At 38.9% G+C, this 25,006-nt stretch overlaps 2 protein-coding genes across 2 annotated transcripts in view; one reads left to right on the top strand and one right to left on the bottom strand.

The window, feature by feature from the left end:
• Positions 1-12,602: 12,602 nt before the first annotated feature.
• The window catches only part of LOC146365550 (semaphorin-4E-like), a 12,830-nt gene continuing 426 nt past the window's right edge, over positions 12,603-25,006 (bottom strand). Inside the window, exons 2-15 of the mRNA XM_084914927.1 lie at positions 19,372-19,471; positions 17,764-17,909; positions 17,531-17,593; positions 17,324-17,419; positions 16,289-16,388; positions 16,103-16,213; positions 15,817-15,965; positions 15,529-15,704; positions 14,403-14,553; positions 14,089-14,311; positions 13,890-14,008; positions 13,564-13,730; positions 13,437-13,486; positions 12,603-13,302 (exon numbers count right to left, since the gene is read on the bottom strand). Of these exons, the coding sequence (XP_084771053.1) occupies positions 12,878-13,302; positions 13,437-13,486; positions 13,564-13,730; positions 13,890-14,008; positions 14,089-14,311; positions 14,403-14,553; positions 15,529-15,704; positions 15,817-15,965; positions 16,103-16,213; positions 16,289-16,388; positions 17,324-17,419; positions 17,531-17,593; positions 17,764-17,909; positions 19,372-19,465 (2,070 nt within the window). The 5' untranslated portion in view covers positions 19,466-19,471 and the 3' untranslated portion in view covers positions 12,603-12,877. The remainder of the gene's footprint in view (positions 13,303-13,436; positions 13,487-13,563; positions 13,731-13,889; positions 14,009-14,088; positions 14,312-14,402; positions 14,554-15,528; positions 15,705-15,816; positions 15,966-16,102; positions 16,214-16,288; positions 16,389-17,323; positions 17,420-17,530; positions 17,594-17,763; positions 17,910-19,371; positions 19,472-25,006) is intronic.
• Positions 22,164-25,006, top strand: part of LOC146365549 (serine palmitoyltransferase 2-like) — a 22,086-nt gene continuing 19,243 nt past the window's right edge. Inside the window, exon 1 of the mRNA XM_084914928.1 lies at positions 22,164-22,563. Coding sequence (XP_084771054.1) covers positions 22,408-22,563 — 156 coding nt within the window. The 5' untranslated portion in view covers positions 22,164-22,407. The remainder of the gene's footprint in view (positions 22,564-25,006) is intronic.

The following is a 25,006-nucleotide window of genomic DNA, read 5'->3' as shown; positions in this document are numbered from 1 at the left end:
CTTGAAACAGAGTCAATGACTTCCTCCCGAAACTCCTGGGAAGGTGCGGATGCTGCTGGGTCCATGTTTGGTCGGCTCGTACTGTCACGGCTGGCAGGGTGAGCCGTGTGGTGTTGGAGAAAAGGAGGACCCAAAATGCGGCAGTGACTGATGTTTCGAGTGACGTTTATTAAGAAGGTGGCAGTGGCAGAAACAGGCAAAGAAGCGTGAGTAAGTACAAACGGAAACCTAAACTGGGAGAAACTAAAGAGCAAACCTGAAATCTTAACGAAACGGGGAGCAGAGCAGAGAGACGCAGACTAAGGAACAGGAACACCATAGAACGCAGACGAGCCGACAACGAACACAGACCGACACCCACTAAATATACACACACACGGTAATCGGTTAATCACACACAGGAGGGAAGAACAGCTGAACCCAATACATATGAGGACTGGAGGAGACAAGCTGAACACAATGACAACAGACACAGACCTTCAGAACAAAACAGGAAATCTAGAACCCGAACCGGACACAAGGGGGGAGGACACAGAATAACTAGAACAGAGGAAAATAATCACAAAACACAAAACGCTGGGTCAACAACCCAGGACCATGACAGTTTTAGAAGAACATATTTTGTCTTTCTTTATCATGTTGTTGCTGTATTTTACAGTGCTGGAACAACCACACGCAACCAAAGCTATAATCACATTAAAGGACAACAGTTTTATGGTCATAGTAAACATATGTTGTCGTGATTTGATTTAAATCTCCCTTCATCCCCATTTCCCCTACCCCTCTTGTCTCCTCCTGTTTCTTTGCTTCTCTCTGTCTTTCTCCCTCATGAATACTGAGCAGCACATCAAATATTCATAGCACACAACACACAATCAGCCACGCACTGGGGCGCGCACACACACACACACACAGGCTTCCATATGGACTTTTAACAAACGAACTTCAAGCAAGCTCACCCTCGCCCACTCTGTCTTATGCACTTCAGCGCACACGTTCACACATATACGTACAGTGGTGCCTGTAATTTACATGCTGCAAGAGAAAGAACCAGCTCAAACCAAGCGGCCATGAAAGTTTAATACATACAGTGTCCAATGGATTCACAAACAGACACACACACAGAGCCATGAGTGTGTGCTAGTATAGACTCACCACATCTCTTTCTATACTCACATCTATTAAAGTTTAATCTCCAGGATGTCAAGTGGGTTCTTTTATTGAGCTGTTTGTACCACTTGTATTTTTAAGAGGTCTTAAATAGTTGAAACATGTTCACATTCTATGATAGTGCCAACATCATTATCATCATCATCATATGCCTACTGTTAGTCTGGTGAAGCCAACAGGACCACTATATGGATCCATATTCATCATTAAGGGAAAAAGCAATATGCTTTTTATCATAGTATTTCCTGAGCTCCGCCAGCTGTTAACGTCTTTTTGGCTCTATGTGCTGCACAAACTGTCAAATGATGTGAATAAATGTATTCATTTTCTATGAGAATGCATTATATTTCTAAAATTTGTATTATGTTATAGTTCATCAAAGAAAAACGTTGTTTATACATATCCCAATGGGAAAAATCATCCCATCAAAATATTCTGGTCTACCGTGATTCTTGAGGTAGGCAGATCAATCCAGATATCAATAGCTTTTATTGGTATTGGATTGCTTAATAGTTGAGACTTTGTTTCTAGCCTCTAAGTTCAATATGCAGTCCACTGAATTGTGGTACTGTCTTTTTGGGGGAAACAAAAACTATACCTCAAAAATATCTATCTGAGCCTTTTTGTATTGACTGTCATAGCTCTTTTATTTATAGCCTGTGGCACATTTTAACAACAGAAGTAGACTCAAAGTCCTTTATAAATAGGCACATTCCAGGTTTCCGCAAAACATAGTTATACAGATCGAAACCAAGTAAATACTGGGACATGCACTTACTCGGTTAGTTGGTCGTTCTAAATTATCCATAGTTGTGCATGTAGGTCTAATTGGCTGTCTGTCTCTCTGTGTTAGCCTTGTGACAAATTAATGACCAGTCCAGGTATACCCAGGCTCTCGCCCTATGGTGGCTGGGTTAGGGTCCACCCCCAGGACCCAGAATTGGATAGGTGGAAAAGGATGGTTGTGTTCATGGGTAAGGACTGTTTGTCCCATGCTTGTGACAGACAACTCTATATTATAAACTACAACTATCTGCATGGCTTAATATCATTGGGTGTACTTAGCCCTATAACGGTACATCAGCTAGTGCATCTCATTCATGAAAAAAAAAAGTGCAACTACTAATAAGGGCTGCAATAAGCACTTTCAGTTACCAAGCCCAAACCAAACACCATATTGTTTGTCCAAGTTTCCCTGTCCTGACATGCTCTTGACATAAAAACTTAGCCTTGACTGTTCTGCGGGATGTCTTTGTTGCAACTCTTGACCTACAGCCTCCTGTGGGAAGAAGGTGAGCACACATTCTTTGGGGAATTAAGAGTATCACTTAAGAAGGAAGCAGGTTTGAGAGAGCCCTTGATTAAAGTGAAAGAACATAAAGGCTGTAAATGCAGGATCAAAGTCATGGACGTGTCTCTTTCTGAAATGAAGAGGCAGAATGTTGCACAGTCACAGAGAGCAGTGTAATCAAAGAAAGAAGACGAAGACTGAGGCAAGAAAGAGAAATGAAATGAAAGGGACAAAATGTGAGACTGTAACAATGGTTTCAGTCTAGCCTGAGCAGAAATGAGTGTCACGCTTGTGTAATTTGAGTGCTTTCATAAATGGTCAGTAGATGGTCATAGTGTGCGGACAATTGGCCATTCTACAAACTAATTATTGTAGAACATCTAATCCTCAAACCAAAGACTTCAATCTGGTAACATTCTCCACTTCAGACTTTGTTCTGGTTATTTTCTAAGGGGTTTCCTTTAATTGCAACTAAGCACCCCAAAGCACAAGAAACCTCACCTTGTGCTACCATGGAAGCATTGACTCCAGAAGACCACGAATGGAGCCTATAGTGCAAAGGGAAGAAAGCAAGTGAATAACTACAATAAAATGTGGTTTTTAAACTGTCATTGTCATTTACTGGGAAGCTAATTCTACTGCCAAATAATTTAAGGTTCGCCAAACTGGGTTCAGCACCTTGGACAGCGCTCATGCTTCACACAGGAGCAGCATCAGCACAACATGTGGCTCACAAAGAAAACTAGAGAAATAAAGTAGATATAAATGTAAATGCAGCATATAAGACAAAAACAGATTTTTTTTATATATCAGTGAGCTTGAAAGTCAATATTTGTTTTGGCCACCTTTATTCTCCAACACAGCCTGAACTCTCTTCGGCAAACCTTTTAATTTCCTACACTGCTAATGATCCCACACTGATTCAGTAATATTGAGGTCTGGGCTCTGGGGGACTAATCTATGATAGTGTTCAATTGTGTGTTTTTATTATACTGTCAGTGAGTTTGGGATCATTGTCACTGTGATGCTCAGCTATTTCTGAAGGGCATTCCTTTCAGATATAGTTCATCTGCTGTAGATAGTTCTTTAGGCCTGACACTTCTTCATTTGTCCTCCACTTGTCCAGTTTATTTATTGTGCTTTTTGAGGACACAGTGGACACCACACTAAGATATGCCAAGTTTTCATCTAATAGCTCTTTGGGAAAATGCTATTTTATTCCTGTCAAACTGTGTTATCTTCAGCCTTTTTGTGGATTTGCTAAGTTGTCTGTTATGCGTAGACACAACACTGCTTCATATGCTCATATGGTCAATACTGCTGCACATGGTCATCCTATTTCATTTTTAAAACTATTTTTCAGTTTTTCTCCTCGTTTCAAGGAGACAAACAGTTCCCTATAGAGAAGAACAGGCAGATGTTTGATAGCATGCCTTCCTCTCTCTTATTTTTATCTCCCTTTCTGTCACATTTCTTCTTCTAGGTTTCAGACACCCTGCTCTTCTATTTTTCTCTCTATTACTGTCACTGCTACTTCCCTCATATTTCCTGTCCCTCACTTGGCAAAGTGAAGAAAGGCACCTCTGCTAGGATGACATTCCCAAAGGGGCACTCTTGAAAATTACAAGCTGATGGTGGCCTGATTGGGACTGTGTGTAAGAACATTTATCCTTAAAATGCAAATGTAGCTCCAGACCAGGGTGATATCTTGTACCCATAGCCTCTCATGTTTAAACATGGTTAAAGCCTGGGAGCAGTTTTCATCTTTCAGTTTTGGCATTAAAAATAATGTATCAATGTTTTCCCATCTTTCTTTTTGTTTGTTTAGGGTTTTAACAGCTATGGCTTATAAAATCATAATAGTATCATTTTAGTTTTATATTTTCTGTTAAGTGTTGTCAATCATACCTCTCTTATGTTAAAAGAAAGTGTTAATGTAACAGGACAACACAATTATTTGTATTTAAAAGGTGTTTTTTTTTTTCTTAAAATCCCTGAAAGGAGCTGAGAAAAAGCAACTTGACAGAAACAATGGCAGCCTGTAGCTGAATACATTTGCATGAGGCAGTATTGTTTGAATCTCTATTTTTAAAAATGTATGCCCCTTAATTTTGTAATTTTTCCCCCCTTGGTGTCAAAAAGGCATTATGTAATATTTTCCTGGCTATTGGTGTCCGGTTTGGTATTCTAGTCTTGTGATAGCCATAATATGAACACAAAGTGACGATAAAGTTCAACCTCGCCTACGCCAGTGCTGCTAACACCACATCAAATCTTTCAAAGCAGCTGCAGAATATAAAGCAAAGAGCAGGAAATGCAGAATGAGGTGACAATAAGTGTATTTTGATCCCAGTCAAACAGCCAAAGTTTAATTTTCAGTATTCAGTAAAAGCAGGGCTGAGCAGCCCAGCCTGTTCCAAACAAGCCTCCATAGCAGTTTTTACAGCAGAATCACATTTCTGTGCTCTGTAACTGGCTGATTTTCACCACTTTTGCTCTTGGCTTTGTTAAAACACTTAAACACTCTTCTGTGTGTGTGTCCTCAGTAGGATAGGGATTTGTGTCAGTGTGTGGGTATGTGGCCTAAGGTCGAAAGTGTTAGTGGGTAATTTTTGACAAAGCATCTTAGGACTAAAGCAAAAGTAATATAAGGAGTAATCTGTGTAACAAATTACATTTAAAAGGAATAAATAAGTACTTTATATAGCCATGGGACATATTTTGCATTTGATTAATGTGCCATCCTGAGGGAAGCATTCAGATTAAAACCTGGTCATTTAGGGCAAATTGAAATAAAATTCAAGGTCTGATACCTTTACTATAAGCAAAGAAAGCCTGGAATTGGAAACACCGGATGTCAGTTTGTTTAACATCCACAGTGATCATCCCAGGTTCCCAAAAACACACAAACTATTAATGCTATGGTCTGTAATCAGACAAGGGATGTCCTAGGCACAGTTTCTAAGGGGTCATACAGAGGCCACCTACAGCACTGCTGGATAAAACTGATTTAATGTCCAGAAGGATCATTTTGAGGGAAGCCTGGGTTTATCATCCAGGGACAGGCCTAGGGTAATACCTATAGGAAGAGTCATTCTAGAGATTTTACTATCCAGAGGATGTGTTGAACTGCCTATGGGGCCCACCAGGTTCTAATTAATATAACATCTTTCATACAAGGCCCACTGTGGGCTAAAAATGAACAGGAAAAAGAAAGAGACAACTAGGCACAGTAAAGGTCTTTATACTTGTATCTCTCCATTTTTCTCCATTCCTGGAGCTGAATGGGTGGTCTCAGGGGTGCTGACTATTAAAATTAATTTTAAGTTATCACTGTAATCTATCATTGATGGAAAACAGACATTATGGACCCACCTTAAATGTGAAGTTAAGGGTCTTCAGAGGGACATGCAGGATATGAGAGTAAAGGGGGGCTGGGCAGATGGTGAGAGAAAGCAGAAGAAAGCAGAAAGTCATCAAATGAGCAGGAAGGATGAGAGGTAGTGTAGACTGTGAAAAAGCATTTATTAGCTTATTTCTGTGTGCTGAACTTGACTAACATTTTAAAGGCCTTGTTTCTTTGCTGACTCTTGTTTAGTTCAAATTATTTGCTGTATAAAGTATCATAAGAACACACATGTCAGCTACAAAACAGCAGTAGTTTAAATTCTGCCTCTAATATTAACAAAGCAAACTAAAAACATTTTATCCACAACACTCGTACACTGTGACGGGTAAACCAGATAGAGCTGCTTTGGCTTATTTTGGCTTATTTTGGCTGAGGTAGATATCGGGTAAAATTGCCTTTTACAGCCTGCTGTGAAGGAATACTGAGCAAAAAAATCAGTGAAGCACAAATTTACAAATTCTTCTTATGCAAGAAAAAGGATGAGAATCGATAATAATTTAGAGATTCTGATTCCATTATTGATATCACTCATTGATTCAACTCCCTGTCAGTTCTGTTATCCATCCTCATTGGGTTCATTGTCTCCACTTTACATGTACGTAATGTCTTTGACAAATTAATTGCATGCTGTGTGGTCAATTGTTTTTGCACGTTGGAGGTATTTCCCCTCTTTGTTGGGATAAGTATTGGGGTTGTTCCTCAAAAAAGTAATAGTTTAACATATAACACAGAACACTTTTCAAAAAAAATGTTGTATGTTACTTAATTACTCCAACAAAAAAGTAATTCACTGTACTACTCATTACAGTACTTTCATGTTACTCTGTAAAATAGCTGAAACACACTGTCTCATAACTACCATTTAACAATACAAATCTGAAGCTGCAGCCCCACACACCAACACAAATCCCTATCCTGATCAGGACGCGCGTGATCTTTCTCTTGGTATTTAGGTATGATCACAAAGCCAAAAACACAAAGCATCAGTTTGTTACCTGTTGAAGTTCAGGGTCTGGCTGCTGGGCTGGGGTTGGCATTCACTTTGCTTTCAGCCTGGGTTTTTGGCTAGCTGAGCATTAGCACGCTGTTTGTGCAGGTGCTTGCAAAGAGGCGAAGTTGTGTTAGCAGCGTAATGCAGCTGTTTCCACTTTACTTTACTTTATGCAGTTTCCCATTCTTTTGTGCAATAAAAATAAAAGACATCTCCGTATCCACGCTATAGACTGCACTGCTCCACAAATTGGAACCAATACACAGAACTGTTAGCATGCTAACAAGTCTCTCTTGACTCCTGTCCCTACACAGAAACCAGAAACAACTGAAAATTTTAAAATAACAGTAACTGGAAAATCTCTCTGACATGTGGAAATACATGGATTTAGTCATCTGCTTCAGTTTTAAAAATGTTTGGAAGAAAGCCAACGGCAGCAGTGTGAACTGCTGGAGTGAACAACATGTATCAGAACGGGTTGTTTCATGTGTTTGCTCACTTACTGTCATCTTTAAGGTTACAGGAAATAAAAGGTCCCGAGTTGTGAGGAAAACACAAAGTGAATACAGACAGGGATTTTGTCAGTCTCACTTATTCTGCTAAAATTGTGGGTGTTCTTTTTATTATTCAAGACTTTACTAGAAGACATTTCAAATAATAAGAAAAATAAGCAAGAATATGAGGATACATGATTGCTTTTAATGAATTATAGTTAACGGCTAAAGATAAAAGCAGCAGAATCACTGTTTCAAGTTCCAACAAAGGCAGTGGGTGACATAAAGCAGTTGTGCTTAAATAGAATATATTGTTTTCTCACATAGTAGCCTATCCCTCTCCGTTCATCTTCAACACCAGGGTGATTTTAAACTAAAACTGCAAAGAGTGGGCTATTATGTCATTATGTTATCAGTGAATACAGTATGTCACCCACTGGTTTGTGGATTACCCTTCTGAATCCTCAGCTTGACCATTCTGACCACTGCCATCGGTGTTGAGTCGTAATAGACATTTTTGTTTCTGTCCTGGACCCAGATTGCATTTTACCATCACACTCTCATCCGGTCATACAATAAAAGTGAAGTAATGTCCACGTGTCCACCCCATATGACTTTTAGACCAACTTCCTCCATACAAAGTGAAATTAGATGGAAGAAAAAAAAATTTTTTTTCTGTCCACCTGGTATGCAGACAACTAAAGAATCTTTGGAATCCAAGTAATGATGAAATTGTAACTGCAATATAATTACTGAATTTAGTTCAGTAACTTATATTCTCAATATAAGTGATAATAGTAATGTGTTATTGTGGAATACATTACACCCAACACTTGCCTCCATCTTGGACTTTGAAACCTGATGTCATGAATGAGGGTATGCATGATCATGTGCCTTGTCACCCCCCGAAACATACCCTATTTTAGTGATGATTTCTTAGGCTATACAATGTGTTCACATCAAACCCGAATAAAGTTTTTGCATGGCATGCTCATGTGCAAAGTCCCTACAAACTGAAGAAAACTTGAACAGTGCTTCAAATAGAACTCTTGATTGCACATCTGAATGTTTGAAAGCATTTGTACTTTAATTTAACTCTTTTGACCAATGTTTTTACAATCTCCTATTGTCCAGTTTAGCTGAGCCCATGCTAGCATGCTAGCATTAGCTCAGTTTCGTGTTCTTACCTGAAAGGAATGGCACACTGTGTGGTCTTCTGCTGCTCATCTCTATCAAGGTTCACCAGGTTCTGTGTTCAGATGCTCTTCTGTGGAGCTCAGTTACAAGTTGTTATTCAGGTTATGTTTGCCTTCCTATCAGCTTCAAGTAGTGCAGCCAGTCCCTAACAAAGTAACCCCTTTGTTTGGCACATCCACAGCAGCTGGATTTGGATCCACCTTTTAAACAGCAAAACTGTGGATGGGCTAAAGAACAACATCCAATCTAACCAAAAAGCAGCTGGGACCTCAGTGGTCCGGCATCAAAAAAAGGGATCGACCATTAAAGCTGAAGACTCAAACCACAATGGGAACACAAGTGAGCTGAGGATGAAGACTGCAGCCAGACTAAACACACAAACATCCGCCAGCTCAGTGACAAAGTTCCAACACAATGCTTACAGACATTATCACAGCCCTGCACACCATCCCCACGACCAGCATCACAGAAACCAGTGAAATGGCATGTGCCACTGCAACAGCAATCCTCAAGATCAAGAATGCTACATGCAGAGAGAGCCCCCCATGGAGAAGAAGGTTGGAAACCAAGATCAAAGAGGTGTGTTACTCAACTAACAGAGGTGCAGATCTTTCTACTCTGTGGAAGTATAACAAGATGTCACACAGAGAACAGAGAGCTGTTCATAGTGTTTTTTATTATTTTATTTTTAAGGCAGTAGCTGTGATCTCAGAGCAGTTTTCAAAACTATTCAAACGATAGCGCACTCAGTAAACTAAAAGACTCCCATATTTCCTTGGCAGACAACTGAACCTTTAGATAACATAGTGTGGAGTTGACCAACTACACACCTTTAAAAAAAAAAAGTAGTTGGCAGATTTCAATACTTTCCAAATAATTATTTCCAAACCCTCGGGTTTACGCCTTAACTGGACATTATAGTTATCCATGACTGCCATCTTGTGGCAGCAAATGATACTAACACACGATAGTGATATGTGCAGTATACCAAGAATGTTAAGTGGGGTTATCATTTCTTCATTTTGTGTGTTGAGGAAATCAGAGTGGGACTGTGGTTTACAGGCCAATGTCTCTGACTGTGGAAATGGTATCATCTGAACTTCTACTGATCTATGCAGTGCTTATCTGCTTTCACTTGTGAATAATCAATGCTAGGCTGGTGGCCAACAGGAAACCTCCCATCTTCAGTGATGTTTTTCAAGGCATAAACACTGGACACACTTACAGATACAGTTATACAGATGCAGCAGCAGGTTCTCTCTTAAAACTTCTTGTGAAGTTATCTGATTACAACAGCTGTATAATTGAATCCTAAATCGCACATACCCAGATGCAGTCCCTAAATGTGTCTTTCATGTATGTGCTTGCAATGGCATTTAATTATCTTTCCCTTTATAGATCCAGTTTAGTCACTTCTGTCTAATTACAGACAACAATCAATGTTTTCCGGTTTATGTTTCCTCTCATCTCCAGATTTCAACATATTTCTATTTACTTATTCACATATGTGAGTTAACTTTTCACAAAATGCTCCCAAAGGAAAAAGTAACTATTCCGGTCACATTTCTGCCTTCGAGTTGAGTGGAGAAAGTCTACAAGAGGCACGGGAAAAGCGATGACGAAGGAATAGAAAAAGCACTGGGTATAGACGTGGAAGAGAGAATGACAGAGGCACATGGGAAGGAGTGTAAAAAGACAGACAGAAAAGGGAGAACCAGCCGACATTTAGAGAGCAGTTTTCATTCCCCTGAGAACTAATTACACCATCACCACAGAGCTCAGTTCAAGGCCACTTTAAAAAACTAATGTTGTTTCTTTTTTCCTCCCCCTTTTTCCTCAGCGGCTGCAGATAAAAAACACACAGCTTCTCCAAATACATCCCATGCTGCCATCTAGTGAGAAGCATGGATTTGAACAGCTTACAGAAGGATTAATGAAGCAAAGTGAGTCTGGTACATGTCCTCAAGTGCTTTCTGTTATCTAAACCCAGAAGGTTGTTTTCACATTGATCTACTGGGGTGGGTGGACTCGCCTTTACACTCATTTTAGAGGATACTGATGATGCAAGGACAAATATTTTGGAAGCCAGTCCCTGTAATTACAAAGCCCCTTAAAGAGGACCTATAGTGCTTATTCCCAGCTCCAACATCTCAATTCCTCTCTGCTTGTGACAGGAAGATGTAAACAAGCAACATAGAGGGCAGCCATGTGGATCAGCATTGCTGGTGGTACTGCACTATACTGATGTAGAAAATGAATACCCGTATAGTGGCTGTAGTCCAATCCAGTCGCTGATGGAGTGATGCTTAACCCCATTTCAGACAGGCGTGTGGTGCCAACATGCAAGGAAATAAACAATTCTGCTGCTACTAGCACTTGTAATGTTAGGCGCCCTTGGCAGATCAATGAGCTGACATGATGATTATACAAGATAAAAATCCAAGATAAAAAAAAAGTGTTTAAAGCAGTGTGAAGCCTGAGCTTTTTGGCTCATGTACAAATGTTGAGCTCATTATTTGAAACTTTAGCCATGTTTCATATGAACTGCTACTATTGTAGCCGTATACATACATGGCAGAAAGTTTTTAAAAAATTAATAGTTGACCTTTAGGAATCACGAATGGCAATATTCATCTGGACTTTTACTGGGATTCTGATCCACATGTGTGTTACAAGTTATGTGGTAAGATAATGTGGCATTTATTTCTCATTGTAAAAGCTGCTGCATGAGAGCACAGCAGTTCTTCCTGGCTGTTGTTTCTTGTAGTTCTGTTGTATGCATGCCTACCCGTACTGCTATCTGAACCTACAGCGCTTCTGTGACAGGTGTGTTAGCAATGCACAGTAGAAGAGCGCACACACAGCTGTTTCAATCTAACACTCACCCAACCCAACCATCACTGCATATGCACACACCCATTAACTCCTGTGTCAAAGCCAAAATTGTAACAGCCAAAGCACAGCAATGACTGGAGCCATAATCACAGTGACAGCTATATGTCATCCAATAGCTGCAGTAATAATCACTGCAGACAGTGAGAAGCTGGATGGACTAGCTGCCATTATTTCTGAATGCTGTGCTACAGACTGAGCACACAAAGCTGAGGGTGCCCTGAATTATGCTGTGCTAGCAACCAGTGCAGCCTACTCCTTTATACATGATGCCATCAAACAGCTCAGCCAATCATTGCAGGTGAGAGGAAATGTAAAATGTACTTAAAGCTTTCCTCATCATCCTTAATTGAGCCTTTAAAAAGAAATGCGATATGGTAGCAGCTTCCAACATACATATGATTAGAATGGACTTTGTGGTGATACAAGAGGCCTGCACACTGGTTAAAGTCAAAAATTCAAAGATACAAAATCATAGAAACATGTGCTTTATTTTTATTTTTGAAGGTTTTTAATTGAAAAAAACATTTTAATGTCTCTTATCTACAGTGGAGTCCTTAAATATCATAAGGCAGAGATGTCAAACTCATTTGACATTGTGGGCCACATAAGACCCACTTTGATGTCAAGTTGGACCAATTAGATTCAATTTTATTTATATAGCATCATATCACAGCTGTTGCATCAATGCTCAACCAGTGAAACTCCTCTTTCTGTCAGTGTAAAGCTTAAGTATAAATTTAATTCTGACATATCTTCAAATAAGAAAGCAAAATGAACTTTCAGCCACAGGTCTTAGTTTTTCTACATTATAAACAAATGCTGCTGTATTAAATGAAAAAAAATATGCCAACATGACTCTTTGGGCTTAAACTGTGATAAGCAAAATTGCAGGAAAATTTTCACGTAGGTCATTATGCAGACTTGTTTTTCTTACTGGAAAAAAGCAAAAACAATTTAATTGTTTTTCTATTATTTAATTACTTTGGTTTAGTATAAATGTAGCAAAAGCTGTGAAATTTAAAAAAAAAACAGATAAAAGTCAAGATAAATTACATAACATTGTGCCTAATAGATAAAATACACAAACTCCAAAGTCCATAGGTCGACACTGGCACTGTTTGGCTCACAAATATGACAACAAAATATAATGTCCAATCATTTTATTGAATCACTGTATTTTGGAAGAGGTAACAATTTCAGTGGGTGTAATGATGCTGAGTTTGGAATTCCATGACTGTTTTCATATTTTTTATTTCCTTTTTTTGCATTAAATGTAACAAAGGTAGAGGAGTAGAAGAAGAGACCGGTCTGAGATCTCACAAACACTGATGCTATTGCCGGTGTCCTTTCGTGCTAGCATCCTTCCCACTTTGAAGCGGGCCTTCCTCCATGCATCTTTAACGTGCTTGGTTCCTTATAATTACAAGGCCTCATTTGGTGGTTGTTGCAATTCTCGTTGCCACGTCGAGTGTTTCCTTTTTTGACTTTAGGTATCCAATCACCATAAACACAACTTTGGAAAATGAGACCAAGGAAACAACAGCAGCCATTATGCAAACAGCAGCCCTCAGGTTCGTCATAATGGCATCAGTGTCGTGAACCTTAACAAGGTACTGAGCAATGGTTTTTCTGTGGACTCTGCCCTTCACTGCTTCTACTGTCTCACATCTGTACAGTCCAGCATCAGAATAGGAAGGTCTGATGATGAGACCCAGACTCAATACAGTGAATTGTGGACCAAAATGAAGGACGTTATGAGAAAAGTACCAGATGATTGGTAGGTTGGTGTCAGGGGAACATGGGAGGAGCTGAGATATGTTGACGTTGAAGTAGACAGTGACAGGTTTCTTTTTTGCTGAGGGACAGATCAAACAAAACAAAAGCTTTTTATATCTCTATGTTGTTGTAAATGGTGAAAAATTAGTGATCTGTTTTTCTCAGCCTGCACTTGCTTGCACTGCAAGAGAATTCCATGAATGCTGCACTTACACTCAGAAGGTGGGCACATCGTGATGTCTCCATTACTGAGACTCTGAATCCTAGAAGGAGGGAAAAATTTCATTTAGTCCAAAGCTTAGCACTCTCCCTCTTTAGCATGGTCAGTAATTTGGCTTACATTGATGAGTTTGATGCACCAAAAACCGATGCACACTGGCTTCTGATCTGGTCCCAGCCACAGTATGGATCTCTGGCAAGAAGGCAGTCATCACATGATGTGTAGCGGCTACAGTCTCTAACATAAATTTGAACAACTGCATTACTGGTGCCACTGTACAGATGGCCCTACAGGGGAAAAAACAAACAAGCAAAACGAGTTTACAGCCATCTCTCTACAAGCATATTTAAATTACTACTGCTCAGAGCTGAGTAAGACAGCCATTAAACTCAAGTTAAAGATTTCCCAGCTTAGTTTTGCATTTGGACAAAATTAGTGAACCTTACAGTCTTGGAGGAAAGCTGCAGGAAATCCACAGGCTGAGGCTCTTTAAACAGCTGCAGCTCCTCAATGATACGCCCGTCTTCACCTTCAAACTTCACCGCCTTCTGCAGCCAACCAGTATCTGTGGGAAAGAGAAATGAATCCATCATGGAGCTTCATCTGTCTTGTGTGATTTTGTTACTGGCATGGATGAATGTGCACCTGTGCCGACGAACATAATCAGGTGCTGTTGTCCATCCAGTGACGTGACTTGGTCCACTACAATGTTCGAAAAATGCGTCATTGGCTTGAAAAGCAGAGGCTTGCCAGTCATTGGTGTAACCACGCCCTCCATCAGAGGGTGGCTCTTTACAAACAACAGCGTTGTGTCTGAGAGGTTCAAAGAGCTCGTCAGGCCGCTGGCACGCATTTCGTCATCAATGCACTGAGTATATGACAGAAAGCAAGTCAGATTATGTTGTTCTTTGTTTAAAAGGAAAAGTCAGTTAATATATAAAGTTTGGCTTAATACTCACTGAACCAGGGTAGGGGGATGGCTCCTCTCCTGTGTATATGTCCCAGTTCCCAGTATCCAACTCAGTCAGAAACCTCCCACTAAACACCTGGCTGATGTCTGACAGCTTGTATGCACAGACAGCAGAGTGACTGCAATCACAGGAGGGCTCCCTGCAACAGATACAAAAAAATCCCTACAGTATATATATGACTGCTGATACACTGCTTATACCTGTACTTGGCATTTGTTTGCAACTTAACACAAAATGTTTTATCTCAGAAAATGATTCTAATATTTCACTTGAAAAAGCTGAATTAAATTTATTTTGGTATGTCTCATTTTGTCATGTAATGACAGCATGTACTTGAGCTGTTTTATATTATTATTATTCATATTAACCACATTTTCCCTGCAGAATTGGAAAATGTTCCAAACAGACTCTTGTAATGTCAGGAATGCTTGGCCGCCTTAATTTAGTGCTACAGAAATGTTCTTTGAAGCTGTTAGGTGTGGTTGGGCCAATTATCCCTCTTCAGTAGTTCCACTGTGGTGTCATTCTCTCTTCTTCATCTCTTTACATGCACCCTTTTCTTAAATCTCTAACCCTGATTCATCAGTAAGTAGGGTTTCCTATGATCCGCTGTGAATGGAGATACACCTTCACCCACTGGACTTGTTTCCTTTTCTGCTAGCTAGTTTAGAGATACTACACCTCTGAGATAATTATCAGCCAGCTTGTGGTATCTGTTGTTGTTCATTGTCTCTTGTGTTTGTTCACTTTTACTCTGCCTTGTGATTTAATCCTGAGATTATTTACTAGGTGGCTTTGTGACAAACTAAAGAAAGTTCTAAGAGAAACATGGTGCACCACCATATTTCTAGCAGTGAACAATTGCTGCAAGCTATGATGAGATGACCTGAGCTGTCATGCAAGATTTTGATTAAATTAATTCACTTTGACCTAAAAATGGCGCCATTTATATATTTATCTGGACATCCATCACCCAGTCGCCAAAATCATTTAATCAAACTACACTGGAACATTAAAGAAAGGCTCATTAAGTCATTACAGTACTGTTGCTTTAGTTTTATCAGTACTGTACATGCAAAATAATGATGCTATAATACAAATTAACAGAGCTTACGAGTTGGAGATGAATGTGGCATAGAAGACGCTGTTCCTCCAGTCATTCTCGTCTGAGAGGAGAAAAACATCCTGGACCAAAGATGGTGAGCCAACATCTCCAAATGGACAGTTCAGTCTGGCTTTCAGGAAAGAAGTCCACTTTTGCTGTAGAGTCCTTTTGCCCCCCAAGTCGCTCTAAAACCAAACACATAAACAATTGTAACATTTGTGCCACGTTACAAAGACATTTACTGCACACGAACATGGCCTTGATATTTTCTTTATCAGATGAGTTTACAGTGGCTACCTTACACACACGAGCAATCCTGGACACTGGGATGCTGCCGTGAAGTTCCTCCACAGCATTTTCATAGAAGAACAGAAACACGTTGCCATCTTCACCCTTCCTGCTATTTTTGCTTGCTTCAATGAGGCTTATGGAAATCATGGCGGGATCTGGGTCAAACCATTTACAATATGAGATCAAAGGGTTAAGAGTTTTACAAGGTGGAGATATTAAGGTCTGTCTCAGGTATCTGACACCTTATGATGAGGTGCATAATTGGGTTACGTGTCCAGAAAGATGAAATTACCATTTAACCAGGAGCGTTTTAATTCAGTCTTGACAGGGTTTAGTCCGAATCTCTGGAACACCGATTCTGTACCCAGAAAGTTTGTCGAAGCGGCAGAGTACAACGTATCACCTTTTGAGTGGAGAGGAAAAAGCTTTAGCTTTCTGGAATCTCATCAAAGGAAGAAGAATACATACAGCTACTCACCATCCATAAAGGTCGCAAAGCGTTGGTAGGGGTCAAAAGGAATTTTCCCCCGACCTGTTTGTGTTTTTCTTTCCAAGGAGAAAGTTCCGTTTGTTAAAGTCTGTTAAAAGATTAAATCATGTTTAAGGGTCTCACTTTATTAATCAGTGTGGACAGTGTTTTCACTACATGCTAAACTTTACAAAATACTATAAGCTGTTACAGTAATGGCAGGGTTTGGTGTAGTATTGAATTTTCTTGTCATATTTTTGACTTTTGTTTCTTGTTTTCATTTTTATTTTTTCAAGCTGAGTTTTTGTGTTGTTGTTCAGGTGCACACAATTGTTCTAGTCTCCCCTGTGTATAGTATTTGTCCTGCTGGTTTCCTCATGTGTCCTGCACTTTCTCTGTGTGTGATTGTAAGTAACAAAAGTAATTAATTTCATGCCAAGTGAACTAGCATGCCTTATTCATTTTCATGCCAAAAGGTAAATAAAAAAATCAAAACAATATCTCTGACTCTCTATTACTAAAATACCTGATTATGAACTGTAATAAGGTTAAATAACCTTGTTCTGCCAAACTTTTTTTTAATAGCCTCCGATTTCATCTAAAGATCACCAACTAGCACTTTATTTTATATTTCCTTAATAAATAAATAAATAAATATAATGCTGCAAACAATATGACTGTTTACAATGATGGTACAAACAGTTAGGCTAAGATTATCTATAAAGCTATTTAGCAACCATAGATGACAGTTCAGTCCCTGAAGTTTAATATTTTATTGTTGAAGATGTACAGTAATAAAATAAATCCCACACTATATAAAACGGTGTCTGTTTGAATATTATGCGTTATTTCTACTAAATTGTTAATTTTATATATTTTTTGCTCTGTTGCTCCAGCTACAAATTGAAACACAAGCCAATGCTTGTCTTTGGAAATATATTCATCATCTCTTTTTCCATTTAAGATATTTTATTTTCCTGATTTAGTGACATATCCAACGTTTGGTCCTGTGTATTCTAAGTTTGCTTTTACAAAGATACTTACCATATAGTCACACACAGGGTTGAAAGCATTTGTCCCACACACAAGCATTTTACTGTCCTCCATTGTGTGCAGGGTCCTGATAAAGTTATCACATTCCTGTTGGAAGACCATACAAAAATAAAGGAATAAAGTCCCAAACTGTAAGTTGTGTTTGGGAGTGAAAACCTGCACTTAGAGCTGATAATATTTGCTAACTTTTTACTATACCTCAGCACTCTTGCCCTTCAACTGACAGAGGTCTTTATCTGCAGAGCTCACAGCCCATATATTCTGGAAGAAAAAACTATTGGTAATGACCAAGACTCTTTTATGTTTGACAAGCTTCTTATGGTTCTCTGTTTGAGTATTTTGAAACATGCAGATTAATTCTTTCACATTAAAAAGGGGTCGCCATTCTGAAATAGAGCACAGCGGTCTACTCAGACAAACAAAGGTCATACCTCGCTGGTCTGTTTGGTGATGTCATCCAAGCTAAGGGTGAGCACTTTCCCTCTGGCACCAAGGACAAGCTGACCAATGTCTTCTCTTACCATCAAAGAGCTCAAACTGTCAAAGCCAGACTCTTTGAACTGTTTCAAGTTTATGTCTAGGGCAGACAGGTGGACAAGGAGCTTGAGGTTATCATTCAAACCCATGCATTTTAATAATGTCCACTTTGATGTGTTATGCTGCGTAGGCTATCAAGTTTTCAACAAAAAATGCATAAATGCCTGTTTTATTATAACTGTGTGCTTTGATTTAGAATATTCTTAATCATATTCAATTAGCTAATTTTTCTGTATATTAATATATATGTATATCAATGCTTTGTCGAAGGTGACCCTACAAATATTTGCCTAGGTTAGGTCAAAAAGCTGAAATTTGGCTGCATAATAATGGTTATAATAATAATAATAATAGTGGCATTGCTCCAGAAACCAATTAGCATGACTGTTAAAGCATGATGGTGTATGCAATGGATTTGAAGGAGAAACAAGAACCCTTGACACCTAAAGTGAGGGGATCCAGTGGCTCTGATATGCTCTGGCATGATGTGGGTGCACTGTTACCAAAAATAAAAGGTCACTGCATAACAATACAGGATTATTCTGTGATAACCTTTCATCATGTGATGAAATATTACAATCGTGATAGAACTGGTGTCTAGCAAGATGACAGTCTATAGACACAGCGCTTCAGGTTATTAAAGTGCTGTGGAAAAAGTGTTCGCCCCCTTTCTGATTTCCTGTTTTTTTGTATGTTTGTCACACTTAAATGTTTTAGATCATCAAACAAATGTAAATATTACACAAAGATAACACAAGCAAGTTTTTCTTTAATGAAGGTGTTTATAACAACATCCAAGGAACTGCAGGTCGCGCTTGCCTCAGTTAAAGTCAGTCAAGACAAAAACCACTGCTAAGCAAAAGGAACATACGGGTAAAGGCTCATCTCAGTTTTGCCAGAAAACATCTTGATGATCCCCAAGACTTGGGAGAATACTCTGTGGACTGACCAGACAAAAGTTGAACTTTTAAAAGGTGTGTCTCCAATAACATCTGGAGTAGAATATATTTGTCTAATATATGTTATGTTATGTTATATTTGTCTAATATTTTCATTTTTAAATTAATTTTTAAAGTTATTTAAATCTGTGTGACAAACATACAATAAAAGGAAATCAGGAATGGGAATAACACATTTTTCATACCTACTTATCCAATCACTAAATCTAGACCTGGACTGAAATGTTAGGCAGTGATCTCTGCCACCAACTTTAAAACACCAATATCTTCTGTTAATATCTTCCATCTCTCCAGCAGAGCTCCTTTAGTGTTGAAGTACCAAAGGTTTAGGATCAGGATAGCTAAAAATACTAATAATAATAATAATAATAATGAATTATTTAAAATATTTTATATTCAGGGGGGGGGTCACTATATATATATATATATATATATATATATATATATCACTGCATAGTATATAAAATACTTTGCTCTTCATTTAGTCACTGTGTACTGCTGTTAGGCTCTCTTTCAAACTATCATGTAAATAAGATGTCTTACCTTGGAAGGGAACACTCCTGCGGGGTGTGTTGCTTGATGCAAGCCCTTCACTCATGACGAGGAAGCAGTAAAAGAATGTGATAGGATGCGTCATCGTAACCTATCAGACAGGGAGAATAGCAAAATGGCCATCAAGTTGAAATGACACAGATTAGGTCAAACGTTCAGTGTAATGCATGCTGCTTATTTCCCACTGGCACGGGAGCTCATTTCAGAGAAGAAAATAGTGAGGAAATCACAGTTTCTGTTGTAATACATAGCCATCACAGGCTCACTGCAGTTGCTGGTGTGTGGCAGCCGAACCAGAGGAATGACAAATGCTCCACTACCATAGAGGAATCATTGTAATCACGTATTTGGAACTTATTTTGATTATTTTTTGCAGGTACATGCAGTTACTGACATCAATAGTGCAATGCAGAGTGATAGTCTAAATGGTATACCAGTGTCAGGGCCTTGGCGCCATGTTTGTCCAAATGAAATCATTGGGGAGAGACAAATGACTGACAGAGAACATAATAATAATGAGCATTTAATTAAAGCCATGTGTTGTTTCCTTGTAACCATCACTCCTTGTCCGAACACTTATAATTAGAGACTGGGCAGATTTCAAAGTAAATGAAAGATATCAAATTATTATTATTATTAATATCATTATATTGTCTGGCTCTTCAATTAGCAGCACCCAAACTCTATCAACATTTTCACTGACATTTGTTTTCCTGACCCTTTACTATGTGTTCCTGAGGCCATCAGTCTCAGGTCTTCAGTCTTTATTTTTACACAGCAATTTTCACTTGTTGCCATTCCAACCTTGCGCCACAAGAGGGGGTAGCTAGACTGTATTTTCAGCAGAAATGATCGCAGTCACAAGGACAGTGAGTCAGAAAGGTGGTTTGATGTTTAACTCGTGATCTTGTAGAATGTGTTCTGAAAGCCTTTAACAGGGCAGTGCAAAGACATGAATCCACAAAGACATATGAGAGACTCCAAAAACTTGCACCACCTTTTATCTCATATTAAGTGGATGATTTTTTTTAAGACTTGTGAGCATGTTCGTGTTCGTGTTTCTATTTGCACACATATGACAAGCTACAGTTCCATAATTAGTTAAAAATCTGATACGACACATAAGAAGATTGCTCCATATCATTTATCAAGCTTATTAAAGATTTCTCTGAAATTTATAATTGTGTTTATAAAATCTGGGGCTGCAGTGGAATAATAAGCAGCTTACTTAATGGGAATTTTTGCTCCTGTGCCAACAAACAGAATATGTGCCTGAAGATATGCTGTTCAACCTGAACTCAGACGACTGGGAAGTGTTTTCAGATTTTTCTGTTTGTCACTGTGTGTGATGGACTACAGACAGATGTGACACGTGAAGGAAGGATAAACATGGCCAAGATTCAAATTGAAGTCTAGTGTTCTGTTCTTTTTTCCGTCAAACACTGAGAGTTTTTTTATTGTTTAAAGAATGTGGTGCCATTTGATATCAAACCATCTTGCGCTTGCGACGCCATAATAAGTACCTCCACTAAGGGGGGATGTATTTTTCTGGTAGCATTTGCGTACGTGCATGGGTGCAGGTGTGTCATTCTGTCTGTAAATACAACAGCGTGAGAGGTTTTGAATGAATTCTGATAAAACCTGGTAGGAGTGTAAAGTAGAGTCATGTTAACAAACCACTGAAATCTGGCTTACATCCACCAGGGTCTTTAAGGTCAAATCTATGATTTATTGGAAGAAAATTGATCCCAAAAAAAGTCTTATAACTATAAACTGTGATTTTTACAAGTGCACCGTATAAAGGTTTAAAATATTAGGTCACATTTGACCTCTGACCTCTCCTTCAAGGTCAATAGATTGATTTCAATGTCAAATTGATATTAAACACACACACACATATATATATATATATATATATATATATATATATATATATATATATATATATACACACACACACACACACACACACACAACTATTTAAAACTATGTTTCTTGCATATAGGCATACGGGGAATAATTTGTGGGGATTCTAGTGAAGCTTTCATAAAATGTCTTTTTATCTTCAAGACTATGCTCACAATTCTACTGCCTTTAAATATCATCTCACATTTGACCTTTGAGTTAACATTTACATTTCACCTTGCTTTTCTGTGAAGTTGACCTGGAAAGTACATATCTATATCTTTAAAGATAACACATAACATAAGATAACACTATAGAATAGTAGTATATCATTATATCATAACCTCAAGTTATTCATTTACAGTTATTTGCAAATCAATACCTATTATCTACATAATGTTTATATTCAAAGTGCAGTACTATTTCCAGAAAATAAAGTGCCTTCACATGTGTGGACTTTATATTAGAATATTGAGAATAATAAGTTTTGAGGGTAGGGTTAGGGGGTTAAAATCACCCTTGATTAGCTTCTTAACTGCTGTTAGTGTTTTAAAGCTGCTTTGAAGTTTTCAGTTTTTCTTTCCCTGTTTGGAAGTACTGACGAAACGTGATGAAACTATGGCGATTTGACCCCCTCATGTTTTTTTGCGGGGAGTCTAATCATTTCAAATTTATTGTGAAATATTAACACTTTAGTTTAGTTTTTAATTGTATATAATTTCTGTTAATCCTCCTGAACCTCATGTACTTATGACTAATTTGTAATATTTTATTTATTTATTTTAAATGACATCAAAAACATCTGTAATGAGTTGTAATCAAATGTACATAATTTAAGCCACGCCTCTCTGTAGACATTATGGCCCCGCCCCCACCAGGACAGGCTTCGGTTTACGGGGCGTTGTTTTCCGGTATTGAGTATCTAGATTTTCAGGTTACACAGGGAGTGGGCTGTGCGTGTGATTGCTGTTCGTGGATGTGAGCGTGTCAGGGAGTTTGTAGTGCGTGTGCGTGTGTTTGTAAACGTTCACTGCTCGGATACTGTCACCGCTTTGCACCGCGGGCAGGCTCCGTGTTCCTACATGCAAGTTACTGTGGCAGCTCCACCATTCCTGCCCAGCAATGACCGAAAGCCCCGAGACCAAAGCAGCCGACGACGAAGTGTGTCGGCGGGTGAAGAACGGGCTGAAGCCGGAGAGAAACGGTTTGGCAAAGAGCCTCTACCCCCGCCCCTGCCATGAGCGGCCGCCCAAGAACCGCTGCCACACCGCCGAGGAGGTGAGGCCCGGGATGGGACGGGTCGGATGGGTTGGTGAAGCCGGGGAAAGCATCCACTCTGTGGACTCGTGACACCGAAAGATGCTGTTAAATTCCTGTTATTATGATAAAGTCCTGTGGTGTTCGGGTATGACAGCTGACCGAGTCCTGCTGCTGACAGCAGTCTCACAGCATGCTGTCATCGAGTTCTGATGTTTCCCGGCTCCTGTACAAAGTAAACGCCGAGCTCCATTTTTTAAAGTCCACTTTAAAAAGTTTCAGCTTATTTGTCAGGTTAGATACCTCGTTGGACTGTGAATGCTATTTTTTCTCAATGACTTACAGCAGCGTTTTAATTCCCAATTATAATATTTGCGCCAAGCAGACTTTTTATTTTTTAAATCAAAGACTAAACTTTGTGAATGGCTCATTGATGCTCTCCAACCCATTTTAAGAGGAGTCCAGGTTTGTGACTTTGATCAGAGGCTCAAACTGGGAATGGAACAACTCCAGACAATGTGAAACAAATCTAAAACTCATCCACTCAGTTGATTGTTCTTTAGGGAGATTGTGTTTATTTCGTGCAATATGTCAGCTTTTTCTTTCTGTTTTAGTTTTAAATCTCGTTCTTTGGCTCTGTTCATCTTGGCTGCACTTTTCTCTCACTTGCAAATGTTTGGCAGTAAAAGTCTGGAAACATTTCTCTTTCATGAAGCGGTTGGCTTCCATCTGCAATCCACACTGAAACTGTGATGAGTTAGTGATTAGGGAGACACTGAACCAGTGCACCTGTTCACTTCAAGCTGTCCGCTGAGACTTGAGTGCATGCTGCAAAACAGCTCTTCCCAAATAGGCTAATGAAATTTCCACCCTTGGGTGCATCTTCTGTAGCTGGCCCAATTAATGGGCCTCCTCTGACTGATTAGGTGCTGCTACACATATTGGCATTGAAAATGCAGATAATTTTTTCCCCCTGTTGTTTGAGTCAGATTAATATTTCTTGAGAGGAAAGTAATCCCAGTTTTCTCCAGCGTGTGGTTCTTAAGTAAAATAACGTGAAGCTCGTTGCTGTTTATTATCTGATTATTCTAGTCACTAAAGAATTTGGTGCAAATTGCACAGAGGGTTTCTGCCACACTTGCTTTTCAGGCTAAGAAACTGAGTGCCTGCTGACTAAACCTCAGCTGATTAGGGTTCATGCAGATGTCAGCGTTGCTATTCTGTAAGGAATTTGAGGGAAAGGCATGACCGGTCACATGCAATGCCCTAATAGCCATGAGCGCGATAGTGAAGCGAACTGCACAGTGCCCGTTAGGTTTCGTTGTCTATCCGATTACTTATCAAGATGTAGAAGAAAAAACATTAGAAAGCAAATTCTATCTGCTCAAGTTTATCAACACAACCTTCTCCTCCCTTATTTGGCAGTCAAATCATCGCTCTCCCTGTTTACTTCCCTGAGTACAGAGCTGAACCAGAACGTAATAGTTTGGTCTTATCTTCCTTTTTCATACAGTCTGGCTTTAAATAAGTACCTCTAAGTGAACCATATAAATGTCAGCCAATAAAAACAAAAGTTAAACCACTTTTTCGTAAATAAGACAAAGGAAGAGGCGAAGTATATTGTATGCACAATGACATGGAAGTTTATTCCTTTTAAAGTCTTAGTTAGGAAATGTTGTGAATCTCTTTTTAGGCTAGGTTTGCATAAATGCAGGTAGGAGCGGTTGGGTATCACTGTAACATAATCCTGCGTAGTATGGCTTCAGCTACTGACTTTTTTTAAGTAATCAAAGGATATTTTTTACTCAAAGGTTTCATATAAATTGGAAAATGGTGAAGAAATTGAATAAAATGTAGTTTAGCACCATATGACAAAGACAACTATATTTGAAGAGCAGCAAATCAAGTTTGTGTATTTTTTTTTGTTTGTTTTAATTTTCAGCTTTTTGATGTTACACAGCACAAAATATCAGCCACTGACATTATTAAGATACTAGCGAGCTAATTTTAGTGAAGAAGGTGGATAAATCGGTGCATCTCTACTCAAAATATGTTTCGATTATCAGAGCACTCCCAGGTTAATTTCAGCTAGATCAGCAGATTTGTCAAACATATTGTTGCAGTTTGATTTCCTCATTTCTTTTCACTTTGTTTTTTACTGACACTTTGGCTTTCAGAGTATCATCAGGTAGACACCCTGCAAGCTAGCAACGCTAGTCTCGTATACTAACTGTCAAAAATGTAAGTCTGTTTCCCAGCATCCATACAAACTGATGATAAAAAACACCATTCACAATGAACAACATTGTGCAGAGCTGAGTTAAAAAGACTTTCAAAGATAAAATTACAGTGACATGGCAGGGAAAGATGAGCCAATATGACAGGCAAACCTAATTCTGAAATAATTCAGTGGTAATTCTCCATATTAATGCAGACTGATATCTTATCAGTGAGAAGCTGTTCC

This window comes from Perissodus microlepis, chromosome 19 (genome assembly GCF_051167445.1).
Source record: "Perissodus microlepis isolate ML-2025 ecotype Zambia chromosome 19, ASM5116744v1, whole genome shotgun sequence".
In the NCBI taxonomy this organism is placed as follows: Eukaryota; Metazoa; Chordata; class Actinopteri; order Cichliformes; family Cichlidae; genus Perissodus; species Perissodus microlepis.
This window is presented reverse-complemented; position numbering and strand designations above follow the sequence as displayed.